We start from the raw sequence: 16,622 nt of genomic DNA, 5'->3' as shown, positions 1-16,622 counted from the left end.
CTCAAATTTGGCACAAACATCTCCTTGGTTTCAACAATAAACTGCTTAGGTTTTGGTGGTCCAAAGTCATTGTGACTTTGCCTTCGTCCTTTTCTAATAAACATAATATCTCAAGAAGGCTTTGAGATCTTTTTTTTTTCTAATTTGGCACAAACATCCACTTGGACTCAACAATGAAGTGATTAGATTTTGGCGGTCAAAGGTCAAGGTCACTGTGAACTTGCATTTGTTTCATTCTCGAACGCGATATCTCAAGGCCTTGAGGGTCTCTTCTCAAATTTAGCACAAACATCCAGTTGCATTCATAGATGAAGTGATCAGAATTTGTTGGTGAAAGGTCAAGGTCACTGTGACCTTGTCTCTGTCTCATTTTCAAGAACACTTTGAATGGGTTTCTTCAGATTTGGCACAAATGCTCACTTTGAGTCAAGGGTTAATTGATTAGATTTTGGTGGTCAAAGGTCAAGGTCACTGTGACATCTCATTTTTGCGAATAAAATATCTCAAGAATACGTTGGAGGAATTGCTTCAAACGTGGCACAAACATCTGATTTGACTCAAGGATGAACTGATTCGATTGTGGTGGTCAAAATCAAGGTCACTCTGACCTATGTCATTCTTGTGAGCACAATATAGTTAAGATCCCCTTGAGGGAGTTTCTTCAAATTTGGCACAAATGTCCACCTGGACTAAAGAATGAGCTGATTGGAATTTGGTGGTCAAAAGTCAGGCTCACTTTGACCTCACAACTGTTGGCCATAACTCAAGAATTCCTACATTGATTATGACAACATTTCACACAAATGTCTGATAGGATATAAAATTACACTGATGACATTTTATATCCAAAAGGTCAAAGGTCAACTTCACATCATAATGTGACATCATAATGTTCTTGGGTGTCCACCTTAAAACTGTGCTGAATGTATAGATCTTCTGTGCCGCTGGGGGGGAAACTGTTTGTTAAGCATCCATGTTTTAGAATATGTAGCCGTCCATATTTGAAGCACTGTTAACACATATTAGTTCTTTATATCTTCAAAGATGCACTGATACAGTAAAAGTAGAGAAAACCTCATTCAACATCACATCAGTGTTTATAATCCAGCCCCAAAACATAATTTACTTACCTGTGTATCAAGTCGTTCACTGCACATGTCTTTTAACTGATAGGGTACAAGAAGGGATGTTTTTGTGGGGTGTTATCGATGAGACAGAAACACTCCTCAGCTCCTATGTAAGATGTACATCTTAACAGCTGCTCATTGTAGTTTTTATGGAACAGGATGTAACAGTGAGTTTGTTGGGGACTACTTTCAGTGGTGGATTAATCCACATTCAGTGCTGTAGTGTGGGTATACGATCTGTGCATCACACCTCATTAACAAATGAGTCATTTTAATGCTGGTTTGCTGCTGGAGAAGTGACGCTGATTGTAGAACATGAACTTTAAACCTCACCAGATATAATTCAGTCTTCTCATTAATCCAGGACAGAGATGATCCTCAGTGACACTTTTACTGATACACAATACTTGGATATGTTCATGTTGGTTTGACAACATACATACTGCTGCCAGAGTTGACTTTAATTGAACCATTAACTCGAAGCTGTCCGTCATCTGTGAGGCGCCTTAATCAGCTGTTTCAGTGTGCGTGGAACAATGCTGTCACATGTGCGCACACACTGACACACACCTGCTATTATCTAAATGATAATAAGATGTGTTAGTGTCTGCAGGCGACTATGAACGCAACTCTGCTCTCTGCGTGTGTGTTGCAGCCTGGTGTTAACACGGTCGACAGTGTGACAGCGACCTGTGTTCCCTTAATGTCAGGCTTTACTACGTGTGTTAGTGTGTGTGTGTGTGTGTGTGTGTGTGTGTCATTTTGCACAGCGACAAACACAACAGAGTGTAAAAACCAACTGTTATTAACACACAGCAGACAAACACACATACACACACACACACGCTCTCTCTTTATGTGACTGTTGTAGCTGGATGAGTCAGTTGTCAGTCGTCTTTTCCTCTTTGTTCCAGTCACACAGCTCTTTATCCAGCAAAGGTAAGAGTCTCTATAAAATATTAATCAATTAATTATAATAAACTGGTGTCTGCAGTGATTCACTGACGATAATGTTGTGAGTGTAACTAATTAATTATCAATATTTGATTCATTAGAATTGTTTTTAATTGGTGGTAACTTTTAATTTGACAGGTCAGTAATTTCTTTATTATTTCCTGTAAAGTTTTTCTTGAGAGAAATGTGCACTTTGGTACTATTTATATGTATTTGCTTAAAAGACAAGCTCTATTAAAATCCAATAAAATAGTCCATTTATTATTGTAAACCTATTTTGCTGAATTGTATGTTTTCTGTACTCAAATTTCAGTCACATTTTATTTTATGGGTCTGAAATAAACAGCTTCAAAGTTTCCTGGAAAACCATAATGATGTAATCTGGTACTAATTATATAGACACTAGAGACAGTGTTCAGTAATCTGGTGACTGATTCCAAAGACCTGCTGGTGAAACACAGGGAGGCTTTTATCTAGTGCGTGAGAGCTCAATTAAACTTTAAATTAACGTTTTATTTTACAGGGTAAATTGAGTTACAGCTCATGATACAGCACTTATATTACAAGTCTGTAATTTCCCTTTAGTTTCCTGGAAAAAAATACTTTTTACTCATCACAGAAAACAGGCAATCCCATTGAAAGAACTGCTTTCTTGAAATCCTGAACTGCTGACTTAGATACTCTGTAGATGAGGAATTAATTGGAATAAATGAATTAGACCAACTGAGCATCGTCTCTGTTTCCCTATAATAAGTATTAAACTATATTCTTCCATCAGCCTGTAAATTATTAGGAAGTTACTGATCCTTAAGATAAAGCATAACTTTGTAAAATGTGGAAGATATAAAATGTGTTTCCTTGACTTTGACTCTACACTGGTGAGTGAGGACATGTTGATTTATGAGGACATTTTGTCCAGTCTTCACCAGTGTTGGGCAGAAACATGTTAAAGGAATGTGACTGCTTTGTTCAGTCATGGCTCGTCTTACAGGATTAAAATTTAAGTGTGTTCTCAGTTGTGTTGCTAACGTTAGCCACAGGTAGGCTAATGCTACGTTCTGTCTGAAGGGCTGCCTGCTTGTTAAACAACGTTTTCTTTTTCTAAATACAGAAGACATAATGTGTGTGTGTGGAGGATTTAAAGTTATTTCAAGTGACCTTTGATGAGGCCAAGTAACAAAAGTAAAGTAACAAGTAATGTAACTAATTGGTATGGTTATTACTTTTGCAGTGAGTAATGTGTAATACTTGATTACAGTGGCTCAGTTTTTGCCCAACACTGGTCGTTAACACTTCAAAGATCTTTTGTAAACGAGGGTCCCCACAAGTACAGCGTATAAATGTGTGTGTGTGTGTGTTTCAGATGATGGACGAAGAATCCACAAAGCGTTACCTGCGGACGAATGACGACGCACAGACTCAGAAACAAGCCGAGGTACCAACTGTTACTAATACTGTAAAGCTAGCTAGCTGTTTAAGATCAGTAGGACGTGATAAGTATGAAAACTAATTAATATTATCTTTGAACAGTAAGTAGGTTTTTATAAAAAAAAAAAAAATCCTCACATGGAGACATTGGGTTTATTTTTAATAGTCACAAGTGTGTACTAAAGTATAAAACTGTTTATTTCAATTAATGAATGTTGCTCTACAAAAATGAAATTATAAGATATTAAAAAGTCCCAATGTCCTCTAACAAGTTCTTCCTAATAAACAGGTTGTTACTGTTGCTAAAATTGGTCAAATTTGTTTCCGTATCAAACTACAGACATTATTTATCATAAATAATCACGTTTCAACCATTACATGTGATCAGGTTTTGGCAGAGGTGGGTAGTAACTAGTTATATTTACTCAGTTACATTTACTTGAGTAACTTTTTGGATAAATTGTACTTTTCAGAGTAGTTTTAATGCAAAATACTTTTTACTTTTACTTGAGTTATATTGTTTTAAAGCAACAGATGATTGATTACGTTCATGTTCTTATTTTACAAATAAATCAGATGTTACTCAACAGTTACTCAGTACTTGAGTAGTTTTTTTTTACCAAATACTCTTTTACTCTTACTCAAGTAATTATTTGGATGACTACTTTTTACTTTTACTTGAGTAATATTGTTCTAAAGTATCAGTACTCTTACTTGAGTACAATATTTGGCTACTCTACCCACCTCTGGGTTTTGGACCTTGTTCACTTCTGTGTCGGGATCAGCTGCAGACTGACATGGACCAGTGTATTGTGGTTTTTCTACCACTAGTTGGCACAAGACAGTGTCCATGAACAAGGACGCAGGGTCTCAGGAGGTTAAAACCACACTGAGTGTTTGGTTACTGCGGCCAATACATTTAAATCTCTCTGATTTGCTTTTGATGTTTTACAGTGATGATAAGTGCATCATAAACTTTTCCTGTGACTCCTGTACTACACACACACACACACACACACCCTTGAGTGACTCAGCAGACTCTCTGCAGTTCACTCTGAACAAACTGCAGCTGCTGGTTTATGTCTTGTCGGTCCTGAAGGTGGCGCCGCAGGAAACATTCACTGTGTCATTAAAATCAAGAAGTAAAGTTCAACAACATTTTTCCATCATGTGTGTGTGTGTGTGTGTGTGTGAGGTGAGTGTATCTGCTGGTTTAATGATTAATGTGATGAAACAATAAATCTCTTGACGAGATGACGGAGGGAAAGGATGATGGATGGAAAAATAGGAAGATCAAATGGAGCAGGAATGTGGGAAACACAAGAGCAGGAATGTGCAAACAGGAGACTGAGAGCAGAGTCTGATGTTAGCAATGTGACACAGCTCCACAAAACAACAGCTTATTATTGAATATGTATCTGCATATGTGACCTAAATAAGGAGCTGGTCACTGGGTCACAGGAGGAGCTACAAACACATTAAACAGTGTCTTTAAACTGTATTATAACTCTGTTTATATACTGCTCATAAATGTTAAAAAGGAGGAAAAATGTAAAGATTACATTGACATTCCCTTCACACAAACATTAACCATCATAACTGAAAGCCTGACCCTGTCATACTCCGCCAGAACTGTCTGACGGCGCTCAAATCAAATGTATTTCTAAAGCACGTTTCAAACAGCCACAGTGCTGTCCAATAAAATAAGTGAAATAACCCAACATGGTAACAGCTAGATGTGAGAGAAATAAGAAAACAAACCCAAAAACATGCACAAATAAACCAGTAAAAAAGACAATAACGCACAGAATGGGCAGATCTGAAAATAAAATAAAAGATAAAACAGAAACAAATATCTTTGTGACCCTTACTCCTCCTTTTGATGTTTTCACATTCTCTCTCTCAGCGTTCGTATATTGACGTATGTTCCCCTTTATACATTTATGTTTATGACATCCTGGACCAGACTGTGCATCTTCTCCTCAGATGACCTGAACTCATCGACTCCGACTAACTATATTATATCAGTTATCTACAACAAGTCATCTCTGCCTGTTAGTATTGAACGTTTCAGTCTCAACGTCCACTCTGTGTGAAAGGTTGGTCAGGTTACTGAAAAGAGTCCGAGTCCATGTCAATATTTGTTTGAGTGGCTGAAGACATTAGTTCATTAGCAAGAATACAATAAAATTAAAAAATACAATCCCAATTTCTGCATTTTAAACCTTTTTTGTTAAACTATAGTCAGTAGTTTTTGTCAGTTCTGACAATTCTCACATTCACATGAACTCATTAAATATTATGTAAATCTTGGACCTTTTTAACATTTGGAGCAAAAATGTTTTTCTTTTCATGGTAAATGTGAGCTCATTTCTTATCTAGGCCTAACCGCCATATGGATTTTTACTAAACTTGGTAGATATGTAGAACAGGACGCCTCAAGGTGACTGGAGAAATTTAACTCTAATTGGCAACTGGGTGGCGCTATAACAACAGAAAAATGCTTCAAAATGGCTAAAATGCGACCGATCGCTGTGGCTCCCCCTGTGGACCAATGTTGGTTCAAACACTTTAACTATCTGCCTTTCAACGTGCTACCTCAACTACTAATGTACAGTTTTAGCCCACTAACTATCCCACTATTGGCAATGGTACTACTGTACACAACTGGTTCACCTCATATCTGACCAACAGAACCGAGCACGTTGCCCTGGGCAAAGCTAAATCACACACCCACAACATCACCTGCGGTGTCCCTCAGGGCTCAGTGCTGGGCCCCACCCTCTTCTCCCTCTACCTGCTCCCCCTGGGCAATATCATCAGCAAGCATGGGATATCCTACCATTGCTATGCTGATGACACACAGCTCTACCTCAGGACAACCCCCACTTCTTCTGCTCCCCTGCCAACATCCACATTGACCACCTGCCTGGAGGAGATAGAGGCGTGGATGAAGCTCAACTTCCTACAGCTAAACAGTTCCAAAACGGAAGCCATCCTAATCGGCACACCACATCAGCTCCGTTCTTCCACCATCACCAGTATCACTTTCTCTGGCCAAAACATCCCCTTTCCACATCTGTCACCAACCTGGGTGTTAAAATGGGCTCTCAACTCACCTTTGACACCCACATCAAATACCTCTGCAAGACCTCATTCCACCACCTCAGGAACATCGCCAAACTCTGTCCAACACTCACCCTGGCAGATGCAGAGAAGCTCGTCCACGCCTTTGTCTCCTCCAGGCTGGACTACTGTATTGCAGTCCTCATTGGGATCTCTGGCAAGAGCATACAGAGATTGCAATACATTCAGAACGGGAACTCCTCACCCCCCGGAACTCCTCACGCACCCTCCGTTCTGCAACCTCAAACACCCTCCAAGCCCCCAGAACCAAGCTCCGCACCATGGGTGACTGGGCCTTTTCCTCTGCTGCTCCGAGGCTGTGGAACGCCCTCCCTGACCACCTCAGGGCCCCACAGACTACTGATGTTTTTAAACGAGACCTAAAAACCTATCTTTTCACAAAAGCATTCTGCTAAATGTTTTTTTTAGGTTCTCTTTTTAACTATTTATCGTTTGTAATCATTTTTAATAATTCTTTTTTTTTTTTTTTTTTTCAAAATTGTATTAATTCTAACTGTTTCAATTGCTTTTTGGTTTGTTTTTTTGTCTGCTCTGTAGCACTTTGAGATTGCTAAAATGTAAAGTGCAATACAAATAAAATTTATTATTATTATTATTATTATTTCAATAAAGCAATGGTACTATCAACTTCACAAACACTGTCTGAATACATTGCTCTTCTTAATGGCTCCAGTTGACTATTTAATCTGCAGTTTCCTATGAACACACACACACACACACACACAAAATCAGGTGTAGCTCTGCTGTGGTCAAAGTGCAACAACTCATTCACTGTCCCTCTCTCTCTCGCTCTCCTTCTCTCTTTCACACACTTCATGTCTCTTTCGTGACTAATTTACACACTGTCTCACACACACACACACACACACACACACACACACTGCTCTGTGGTGCAGGGAGGGAGTAAAGTTCAGGCCGGTCAGGAGGACAGAGAGATCACCGTCCTGCCGCGGAGGAAGACGAACGAACTGGACGACGCTGCAGGGGTGAGTGGTCGATAACACACACACACACACACACACACACACACACAGGTTGACATCAGAGAACACTGAACTCTGAGAAAGGCCAACTATTTATAGAAACTACGAGTATGTTAATGTTGTTGTTGTTGTTGTTGATCCAGTTTGTAAGAAACAGCCAACATTAAGAGATTTAGGCCAAAAGTATGTGGACAGCTGAACTCTGTCTTCAGGTTTTCATCTGAACATGAATATGTGAATGTATGAATATGTGAATGTGTGAATGTATGAATATGTGAATGTATGAATATGTGAATGTATGAATATGTGAATGTATGAATGTGTGAATGTATGGAGGAGTGTGTCAGCGCCCCAGGAATATAAGAACCATGTTGATGCGACACTCTGAGTCTGAATCATGTCTCAACAGTGCAGGATGATAAAGTTAACATCATAGTTTTTCGTCTCGTCTCGCTTGATTAACCATTTCCTTCACAACAGGAAGTAAATTGTTGTCATGGAGTCGTTGGGTCCACATTTATTTACATTTTTGTCTCCGCACAAAGTGAGCTGAAGGATCTGTTCTCAGCTCCGGTCTGTCTGCAGCCTCGACATGCAGACATTTGGATTACTGTGAGGGAAACTCAAGAACACGATGGTTCTGTGTGAGACAGTGTGTGTGTTCAATACGAATACATGTATTGTTACACACCCATAATTTGTGTGTGTGTGTGTGTGTGTGTGTCCAGGCGAAGATGGCGGTGTCCGACTCGTCCTCCTGCTGTTTGTCTTGTATCCGCCTGAAGGACAGATGTCCTCGTCCACAGGGCCTCATCAACCTGCTCATCACTAAAGGTAACAAACACTCAGTGTGTGTGTCTGTGTGTATGTGTGTATTTAGACAGAAAACAACAGGGGTCAGGACATTGAACGTCCATCAGCTTTGAATAAAGTTTAATGATATGTGTGTGTGTGTGCGCAGTGTGTCTGTTCGCCCTGCTCTTCGGCGTCGTCTGGTCCATCACAGGAAGTGAGTGTTTACCTGGAGGCAACCTGTTTGGCATCGTCATCCTCTTCATCTGCTCCGTGCTGGGAGGGAAGCTGGTGGGAATGATCCAACTGCCCACGTTGCCCCCCTTCCCTCCACTACTTGGTACGACCCAACACCTGAAGCTAGTTTCACTTTAAATATATTCTGAACATTAAAACATGTTGTGTATGTTGTAAACGTGTCGTAGGGATGCTGCTGGCGGGTCTGCTGCTGCGTAACGTTCCCTACATCACCAACGCCGTCTTCATCGACACTCACTGGTCTGCAGCTCTGAGGAACATCGCCCTGTCCATCATCCTGACCAGAGCCGGGCTGGGCCTCGACCCCTCGGTGAGCTGCTCACACACACACACACACACACACACACACACACACACACACACACACACACACTAAAATAAACTGCACACTTAATGAACTTGTGTGTGTTCACGCAGGCGTTGAGTCGTCTGAAGGCGGTGTGTTTGCGTGTGGCGGTCGGTCCGTGCATGGTGGAGGCCAGCATCGTTGCTATCGTGTCTCACTTCCTGTTGGGTCTGCCCTGGGTGTGGGGCTTCATACTGGGGTAACACACACACACACACACAGACACATCATTGTGAATATATGGAAGCTATCGTTCTCTGTATCTGTAACTGTGTGTGTGGTTGTTTGTAGTTTTGTCCTGGCTGCAGTGTCTCCAGCGGTCGTGGTTCCTTCGATGTTGCTCCTGCAGAGAGAAGGATACGGAGTGGAGAAGGTAAACCATCAGCTGCTGCTGGAACTCAACACATTGGTCTGATTACAGGTGGTTCTAAAGTCTGCCACCAGAGGGCGCCGCTGGACAGCTGAGGACATGAGCCACTCTGTGTAAACGTTACAGCTTTATCTGTAGAGGCTGGTCCAACAATTCACCAGAACCACCTACAAAACTCACAGAACCTTCTCACTGACCACATGAACCACCCAGATGACCCCTAAAACCTCCGTTTCACCCACTAGAACCTCAAAATAATCCCTATAACACCCAAAGGGCCTTAAGAACTTCATCAGTCTCTTCATCAACCCACTATAAGACCCCTAGAACCTTTCTGATGACCAATAATATGTTCTAGAAAAACTACCTGAGGGTCCTTTACAAGGTTCTTGGAGTCACTAAAAAGGATCCTTTTAAAGAACCTCTGGAACATCTTCAATGATCATAAGAACCTCTTATAGTAAACCTCCTCAATGACAAGTAGAAAACTCTAAAGGAGCACTAGCACTTCCATGATGATCACAAGGAATCCCTTAAAGGATCTCTACAACCTCATCAAGGACAAAAGAACCCCCTTTATGTAGCCTTTCAGGAGAGACACAAGGGCTTCAATAAAGATGCCACAACAGCCAGTGTGGGTCATACGCATGTCATTTATTTGATTATGACTAAAACTCTAAAAACACCAGCAAAGAAGAAGAAGAGGACAGACAGTCGTACTACGGTTGGGACACCAACCACTCACTGCTGGGACACTGGGAGTATACTACATATTCAAAGAAACCAAAACTCAACACATTTCAAATAAAACACCACACAATTAACAATGTGCCACCACAAACCACACCACCATCTAAAGTGAACTCCCAGCGTCAACCACACTGGGGAATGGAGGGCCCCACCAACCGCCGCACTAGAAACAGAAGAAGACAGAGTATTAAAACTCTAAACAGTTTAAATCCTACACTAAACAGTAAAACAATACAATCAATAAAAATAAAATACGTAATACTAAAATAAAATAAACGGCAGCCAGCGCTTTGCCTGGAAACAAACAAAGCACAGTTAATTTACTTGGTCAGACACGAGAGATTTAAAATGCTGGTTGTTTTACATACCTCTGTGCTGTGTGACACTCAAGTTAGACCTAAAAACATGGTAGACCCACAATTAAAATCATTAAAATACAAATACCTCAGGGTGGAAGCACCCCTACTTTACCCTAACAATTAAAATACTAACATAACTATAAAACAACGTTAAAAGTCCACCCTACCAGAGTCAGAGGGAATCAAGCAGTCACAGTCACAGCCACAGTGAGCACACACAGTTTGAAGAGTGCTGCTGCAGTCACACCTGCTGCCAATCAGTCCCTCCTATCCCCTCTGATTGGCCTCTAGCCTCTGTTCTCTGCAGGGTCCTTATGACCTACTGCTACAATCTGCCCCCATGAACTGAATCGACGTCCCGTCGATGGGCCTTAAAGCCAAGGCCTATGAAATCCTTGCCAAGGGGCAATAATTTGATTTACTTGCGTGGTGGTTGTTCTTGGGAGATGATGGGGATTCCGGTGCCGTCCTGCTGTAGTCCTATGGGGGCGCCGTGGTTTCTCTTGTGCTGCAACAGGCCTCTCAACATCTGGATGTGGTGGGGGTGTGTCATCCTGCTCCACCACATCAGTCAGCGGACTCTGAGAAAACTCAACAACAAATGGTGGTTGAGGAGTGTCATCATAATCATTGTCTATGAGCAGATCTTCAGGGAGACCTGGGTCACTTACTGATGAATCAACCTGTTTACCTGCAGCTGGACGTAGCTGTGAGCGATGTATTTGTTTCAGGGGTCCCTCTGCCTCCGCTGGGCTGATGGTGTACACCGGCCCCCCATCTGGTGGGCACCGCACGACCTTGTAAAGCACAGGACTCCAGTGGTCCTGTATCTTATGTCGTCCTCTGTGGCTGTGGTCCCGGCAGAGGACTAGCTGTCCGGGCAGTAGAGTATCTATTCTGAACTTGTTGTTATGTTGTTTCGCTCGACGATCAGCAGCTGCTCGAAGCCGCTGCCTTGCTCCCAGATAGATGCAGGCCAAGTTGTTCTGATGATTGGCAGTCCACTCCTCTGCCGTCAATGACTCCGGCTGTCCTGTGACACTTAACACACAATCAATAGGCAGCCGTGGTTCTTGTCCAAACATTAACACATGTGGTGAATATCCTGTGGATTGGTGTTTGGTGGTGTTGTAAGCAAATATTACTTGAGGCAGGTGCACCATCCATTGCCTCTTCTTGTCCTGGGGCAGGGTGCGGAGCAAGTCATGGAGAGTCCTGTTAAATCGTTCACATTGGCCATTACCTTGAGGTCTGTATGGTGTGGTCCTAGTTTTTGTGATATTGTAAATGTGACACAACTCCTGTATTACTTTAGCCTCAAAACAACGTCCTTGGTCAGAGTGTATTTGGCGGGGGGCTCCAAAAACATAAAACCAGTGTTTAACCAAAGCCTCAGCCACTGCCACCGCTGTTTGGTTTCTGGTTGGAATGGCCTGTACATATTTAGAAAACACATCTGTCATAATTAGGATGTTTTCCCGTCCATCAGACGCGGGCTCTAGAACAGTAAAGTCTATGGCCAGAATGTCATTAGGCTTAGAGGCTGTCAGGTGCCCCATGAAGCTCTTTGATTTAGTAGAAACATCTTTGGCCAATGTACAGCGTTCACAAGCTCTGCAGTAGTTTTCTATTGTGTTGTTCATACCTGGCCAATAGCACCTCCTCCAAATGAGATCTACAGTCCGTTTCACACCTTGGTGGCCGTGGTTATCATGAAGGTTGAGGAGGACATCCTCCTGCAGTTTTTGTGGTAATAACAGCTGATTCCACACTGGTCCTCCTTCCGGTGACTCCACCTGTCGAAAAAGGATACCATCTTTTTCAATTACCCGATCCCATTGCTTCATGAGCTTTAGGAGCATGGGTGATGCCTTCTTCCTCTCCTCCTTATTTGGTTGTCGTCGTCTGTCCCAGAAGGAGTGAAACTCCCGGATCAGTGGGTCTTCCGCCTGCAACACAGCAAGGTTAGCTCCAGCCTCCCCAGGACACACCATCACAGCCTGAGATACACAGTTTTGAGACATCAATACATCATGCTGCTGTTGCACCGCACACCTCAGTTCCTGTGAAAGGGCAGACGTAGGAGCAAGGGTTAGCATATGCTCCAGGTTTGCATTTTGCCTGGACAAAGCATCTGCATTTGTATTAGCTCTTCCTGGTTTGTATTTGATGTCCAGATCAAAACTTGCCAATTCTGAGGCCCACCTTTGTTCGACTGCTCCCAATTTGGCTGTTTGGAGATGGCTTAGAGGATTGTTATCCGTGTATACTGTGCACTTTTGGCCCACCAAGTACTCTCTGAATTTCTCTGCAACAGCCCACTTAAGGGCTAAAAATTCCAGTTTCATGGAACTATAATTCTGCATATTTCTTTCAGTTCTTCTTAGACTGCGGCTAGCGAAAGCAATAGGTCGAATTTTGCCCTCCCACTCCTGTGAAAGGACTGCCCCCAACCCATCATGGCTAGCATCTACATCCAGGATAAATGGTTTATCAAAGTCAGCATAAGCTAGCACTGGGGCAGTGGTGAGTTTCTGTTTAAGCGTCTGGAAAGCTGTATGGCATTTCTCAGTCCAGTGGGGTTTGATCGAATTTTTGACTCTCTTGTCTTTACTAGTTAGTTTTGCAGCCAAGGAATTTAATGGTGAGGCAATTTGAGAGAAGCCAGGAACAAATCGTCGATAATAGCTGGCAAAGCCAAGGAATGATTTTAGTTCTTTAACATTCTCTGGGCATTTCCACTGTGCCACTGCAGCAATCTTATCTGGATCAGTGGCCACCCCATCCTCAGAGACCACATGGCCCAGGTACTTCACTTGCTTTTGGAAGAAGCAACACTTGCTCAACTTAACCTTTAAGTTTTCTTTTTGCAGGCGCTGCAACACCAGCTCCAGTCTTTGTAAATGTTGTTCTACAGAGGCTGAAAAGACTACCACATCATCCAGGTACAGAAGCAGAGACTGAAAACTTTGATCTCCAAATATCCTTTCCATCAATCTCTGGAAGGTACTGGGTGCATTACATAGACCAGAAGCCATTCGATTGAATTCAAACAGACCAAATGGAGTACAAAAGGCCGTTTTATGCTTGTCTGCTTCGGCTACAGGGACCTGATTGTATCCACTTGCAAGGTCTAACGTAGAGAACCATTTAGCACCTGTTAGAGCGTCTAGTGATTCTTCGATTCGAGGCAGTGGATAAGCGTCCCTTCGTGTCTTTGCATTGAGTTGCCTGTAGTCTACACACATCCTCGGAGAGCCGTCCTTTTTCTGAACTAGAACCAAAGGCGCGGCGTAAGGACTGCAACTCTCCCTTATGACTTGAGTCTGTAGTAGTTGTTTAATGTGAGCTTTAACTATTTCAAATTGAGATGGGGGGATGCGGCGATAACGCTGTTTAGTTGGAATGTCATCTATAACAGGGATATTATGTTCAATGAGTGTTGTACAGCCCAAGTCACTGTCCCCTGATGAAAATACATCCTTGTACTTCCCGAGCAAATCTTTTGCTTTCAGTTGCTCCTGGTGACTCAAGTTAGACAAGTCAACTGACTGTAAGTCTAAACCCTGGGACTGCATAGCAGAAGCTTGGGCGCAGATTACAGTTACTTTGCCTTGAGCATCAATCTCCTCATTAAAAACAATTGTGGGACTATTAGTCTCTACTACATGAACTGAATGCAGCACACCTAAAGAGGTTCGTGGCTGAAGGTAGGCTAGTTCCTGGTTTACATTTGTAACTGGGACATAGGCCAATCCGTCATTCAGTGTAGCTAGGGCAGTTGACACTAGTAAACCTGCGGACATATGGGTTACGCTATTATCAGGTTCCAGGAGGAGTGTCAGTGAATTGTACTGTTTACCTTTTGGACCTGTGGCTGGAACCATCACTGTGGTACCTGCAGGGATCTGGACAGGGCTCTGCGCATGCACTCGTAGTTTGCCAAGCCCTTCTTCACTCTGTTCAGTCTCCATCAAATGGCACATTTGTAGTGCTTCTCTCCAACCAGGAGCAGCTTGTGTAACCTGAGGGATAGAGAACATGGCAGGCCCATATTCTGCATAGAGGTCATCATAGAGTTGACTTATGACATTCATTCCCAACAGCCCAGGAACCTTTTCCTTTTGTTTATGCAATGTTGTAGAACTAGGTGGGTCTTCAACAATTAGAACACCACAATCACGAAGCACTCGACCTAAAACATTGACGTCCACCTCTACATACCCCAAATATGGGATGGCAAGCCCATTGGCAGCAGAGAGGTTTAGCCACTTACAGGTGTTAATCTTAGGCTGATCTGAGTGAAAATGTGACATGAAAAAACTCTTTGTCAGTGTGGTAACATTTGAGCCAGTGTCCAATAATGAGGGGACATCCATCCCATTCATGGTCAGCTGCACTACGGTGCACGGACCCACCAACTGTTTCAAGAGTTCTGGGGAGACTGGGGTAGAATTAGACTCGGCTAGATCTGTTACCTGGTGAGAGACAAACGTTGGCTCCATCTCTGGGTGCTCCACTTGCACTGCCTGGACGCTCGTTGTGGGATTCGTTCTCAAGGCGGTGGGCATGGGCTGGCGACAGTATCGAGCAATATGACCTGGTTTATTACAACGTAGGCACTTTCGCTCCTTTGTCAGCTTGGCTGTAGTCTGCTCAAACATTGACTGAAGAGACTGAAATTGTTGTGCTAGAGAGGAGATTTGAGTCTGTTGATTCTTTATCAGTTCTGTGATGGCCAGGAGCTCTGGAGACTGTTTTGGCTCTTGTACTGGTGTGGCTGCTGTTATGTTAGCTCGTGCAACATTGCACTGGGGTGAATAGACGCACTGGGATGAATGGAGATTATTCCTTCTTCCTCCCTCAAAATCTTCACCCCATCTAATAGCTTCTTCACGAATTTCAATCAGTGTCATGCTGGGTTTACCTCTCACCACCTCCCTGAGATGGTGCCGTAGCGTTCCATTCCGGACGCATTCCACAAACTGGTCCCTCAGGGCTACCTGTGAGTTTGGAACTGCATCTGGATAATTGTCAAGAACAGCATCCATTAGTGACATTAGTGCATGAGAAAACTGTCTCAGTGACTCTCCCTCCTGCTGTTTACGTTCATAGAACCGTTGCTGCAGTACAACCAGGGGCTTTTTACCACCATACAATAATTTTAAAATGTCAATGATCTTGTGAGGATCTTCTTTTTCTCTACGCGGTCTGTGCTTGATCTCACTTCGTGGTTCACCCCCCAGATGATCAAAGAGGAAAATAGCTTTTTCTCTGTTAGAGAACTGTCGCCCTTCTAAACAAGCTTCAACTTCTTCAATCCAGTCTTCCAAGCCAATACTATCAGGTGAGTCTTGATCACCATTAAACTTTGGGCACCTCCTTTCACGTGGGACATAAACAGTCCTATCAATTCTAGGGGCAGAAGCAGAGGCATTAGAGGCATGAGGGTTACTGGCAGCTTGTTTTAAATGTTCATTTTCAGTCTGAAGTGCTCTGAACTGCTCGCGCAGAGCTGCTAATTGTTGCTCAGTTTCACTCATATTAGCACCCTCTTTAAACCCAAGGAAGAAGTGGGATTACGGCAGCTTCTTTGCCCTGGGGTGATGAACCTGCTTTAATGCCGCCTTCAGTCTTCTGCACTGACTGCCGTTTAGTATTTTATAAAAAAACAGAACAAAAGAAAAAAAAAAAACTAAAATAAGACATGCACCACACACAGACTGTTTCTCAAACCCTGCAGACAACGCCAAATGTAGCCTTTCAGGAGAGACACAAGGGCTTCAATAAAGATGCCACAACAGCCAGTGTGGGTCATACGCATGTCATTTATTTGATTATGACTAAAACTCTAAAAACACCAGCAAAGAAGAAGAAGAGGACAGACAGTCGTACTACGGTTGGGACACCAACCACTCACTGCTGGGACAGTGGGAGTATANTCTAAAAACACCAGCAAAGAAGAAGAAGAGGACAGACAGTCGTACTACGGTTGGGACACCAACCACTCACTGCTGGGACACTGGGAGTATACTACATATTCAAAGAAACTAAAACTCAACACATTTCAAATAAAACACCACACAATTAACAATGTGCCACCACAAA

General features: G+C 42.7%; 1 protein-coding gene and 1 long non-coding RNA gene across 4 annotated transcripts in view; one reads left to right on the top strand and one right to left on the bottom strand.

Moving 5' to 3' along the window:
- The first annotated feature begins 2,047 nt into the window (after nucleotides 1–2,047).
- LOC126404304 (sodium/hydrogen exchanger 9B2) overlaps nucleotides 2,048–16,622 on the top strand; it is a 22,786-nt gene continuing 8,211 nt past the window's right edge. Inside the window, exons 1-8 of one of the 3 annotated variants that reach the window (XM_050067455.1) lie at nucleotides 2,048–2,066; nucleotides 3,445–3,516; nucleotides 7,553–7,642; nucleotides 8,368–8,473; nucleotides 8,601–8,771; nucleotides 8,857–8,999; nucleotides 9,107–9,234; nucleotides 9,327–9,408. In XM_050067455.1, coding sequence (XP_049923412.1) covers nucleotides 3,445–3,516; nucleotides 7,553–7,642; nucleotides 8,368–8,473; nucleotides 8,601–8,771; nucleotides 8,857–8,999; nucleotides 9,107–9,234; nucleotides 9,327–9,408 — 792 coding nt within the window. In that variant the 5' untranslated portion in view covers nucleotides 2,048–2,066. Of the gene's footprint in view, nucleotides 2,067–3,444; nucleotides 3,517–7,364; nucleotides 7,643–8,367; nucleotides 8,474–8,600; nucleotides 8,772–8,856; nucleotides 9,000–9,106; nucleotides 9,235–9,326; nucleotides 9,409–16,622 lie in introns of those variants that run through there. The other 2 variants (XM_050067454.1, XM_050067456.1) reach the window with 2 other exon arrangements.
- Nucleotides 10,018–10,713, bottom strand: LOC126404403 (uncharacterized). Its single transcript, XR_007571472.1, has 3 exons — nucleotides 10,682–10,713; nucleotides 10,524–10,552; nucleotides 10,018–10,318 (listed from the first exon to the last, which is right to left on the bottom strand). It is a non-coding gene; the product is annotated as an uncharacterized LOC126404403 (long non-coding RNA).

The sequence above is a fragment of the Epinephelus moara genome, chromosome 17 (genome assembly GCF_006386435.1).
Source record: "Epinephelus moara isolate mb chromosome 17, YSFRI_EMoa_1.0, whole genome shotgun sequence".
In the NCBI taxonomy this organism is placed as follows: domain Eukaryota; kingdom Metazoa; phylum Chordata; class Actinopteri; order Perciformes; family Serranidae; genus Epinephelus; species Epinephelus moara.
Note: the sequence above shows the minus strand (reverse complement) of the source record. Positions and strands in the feature narration are given on the sequence as shown.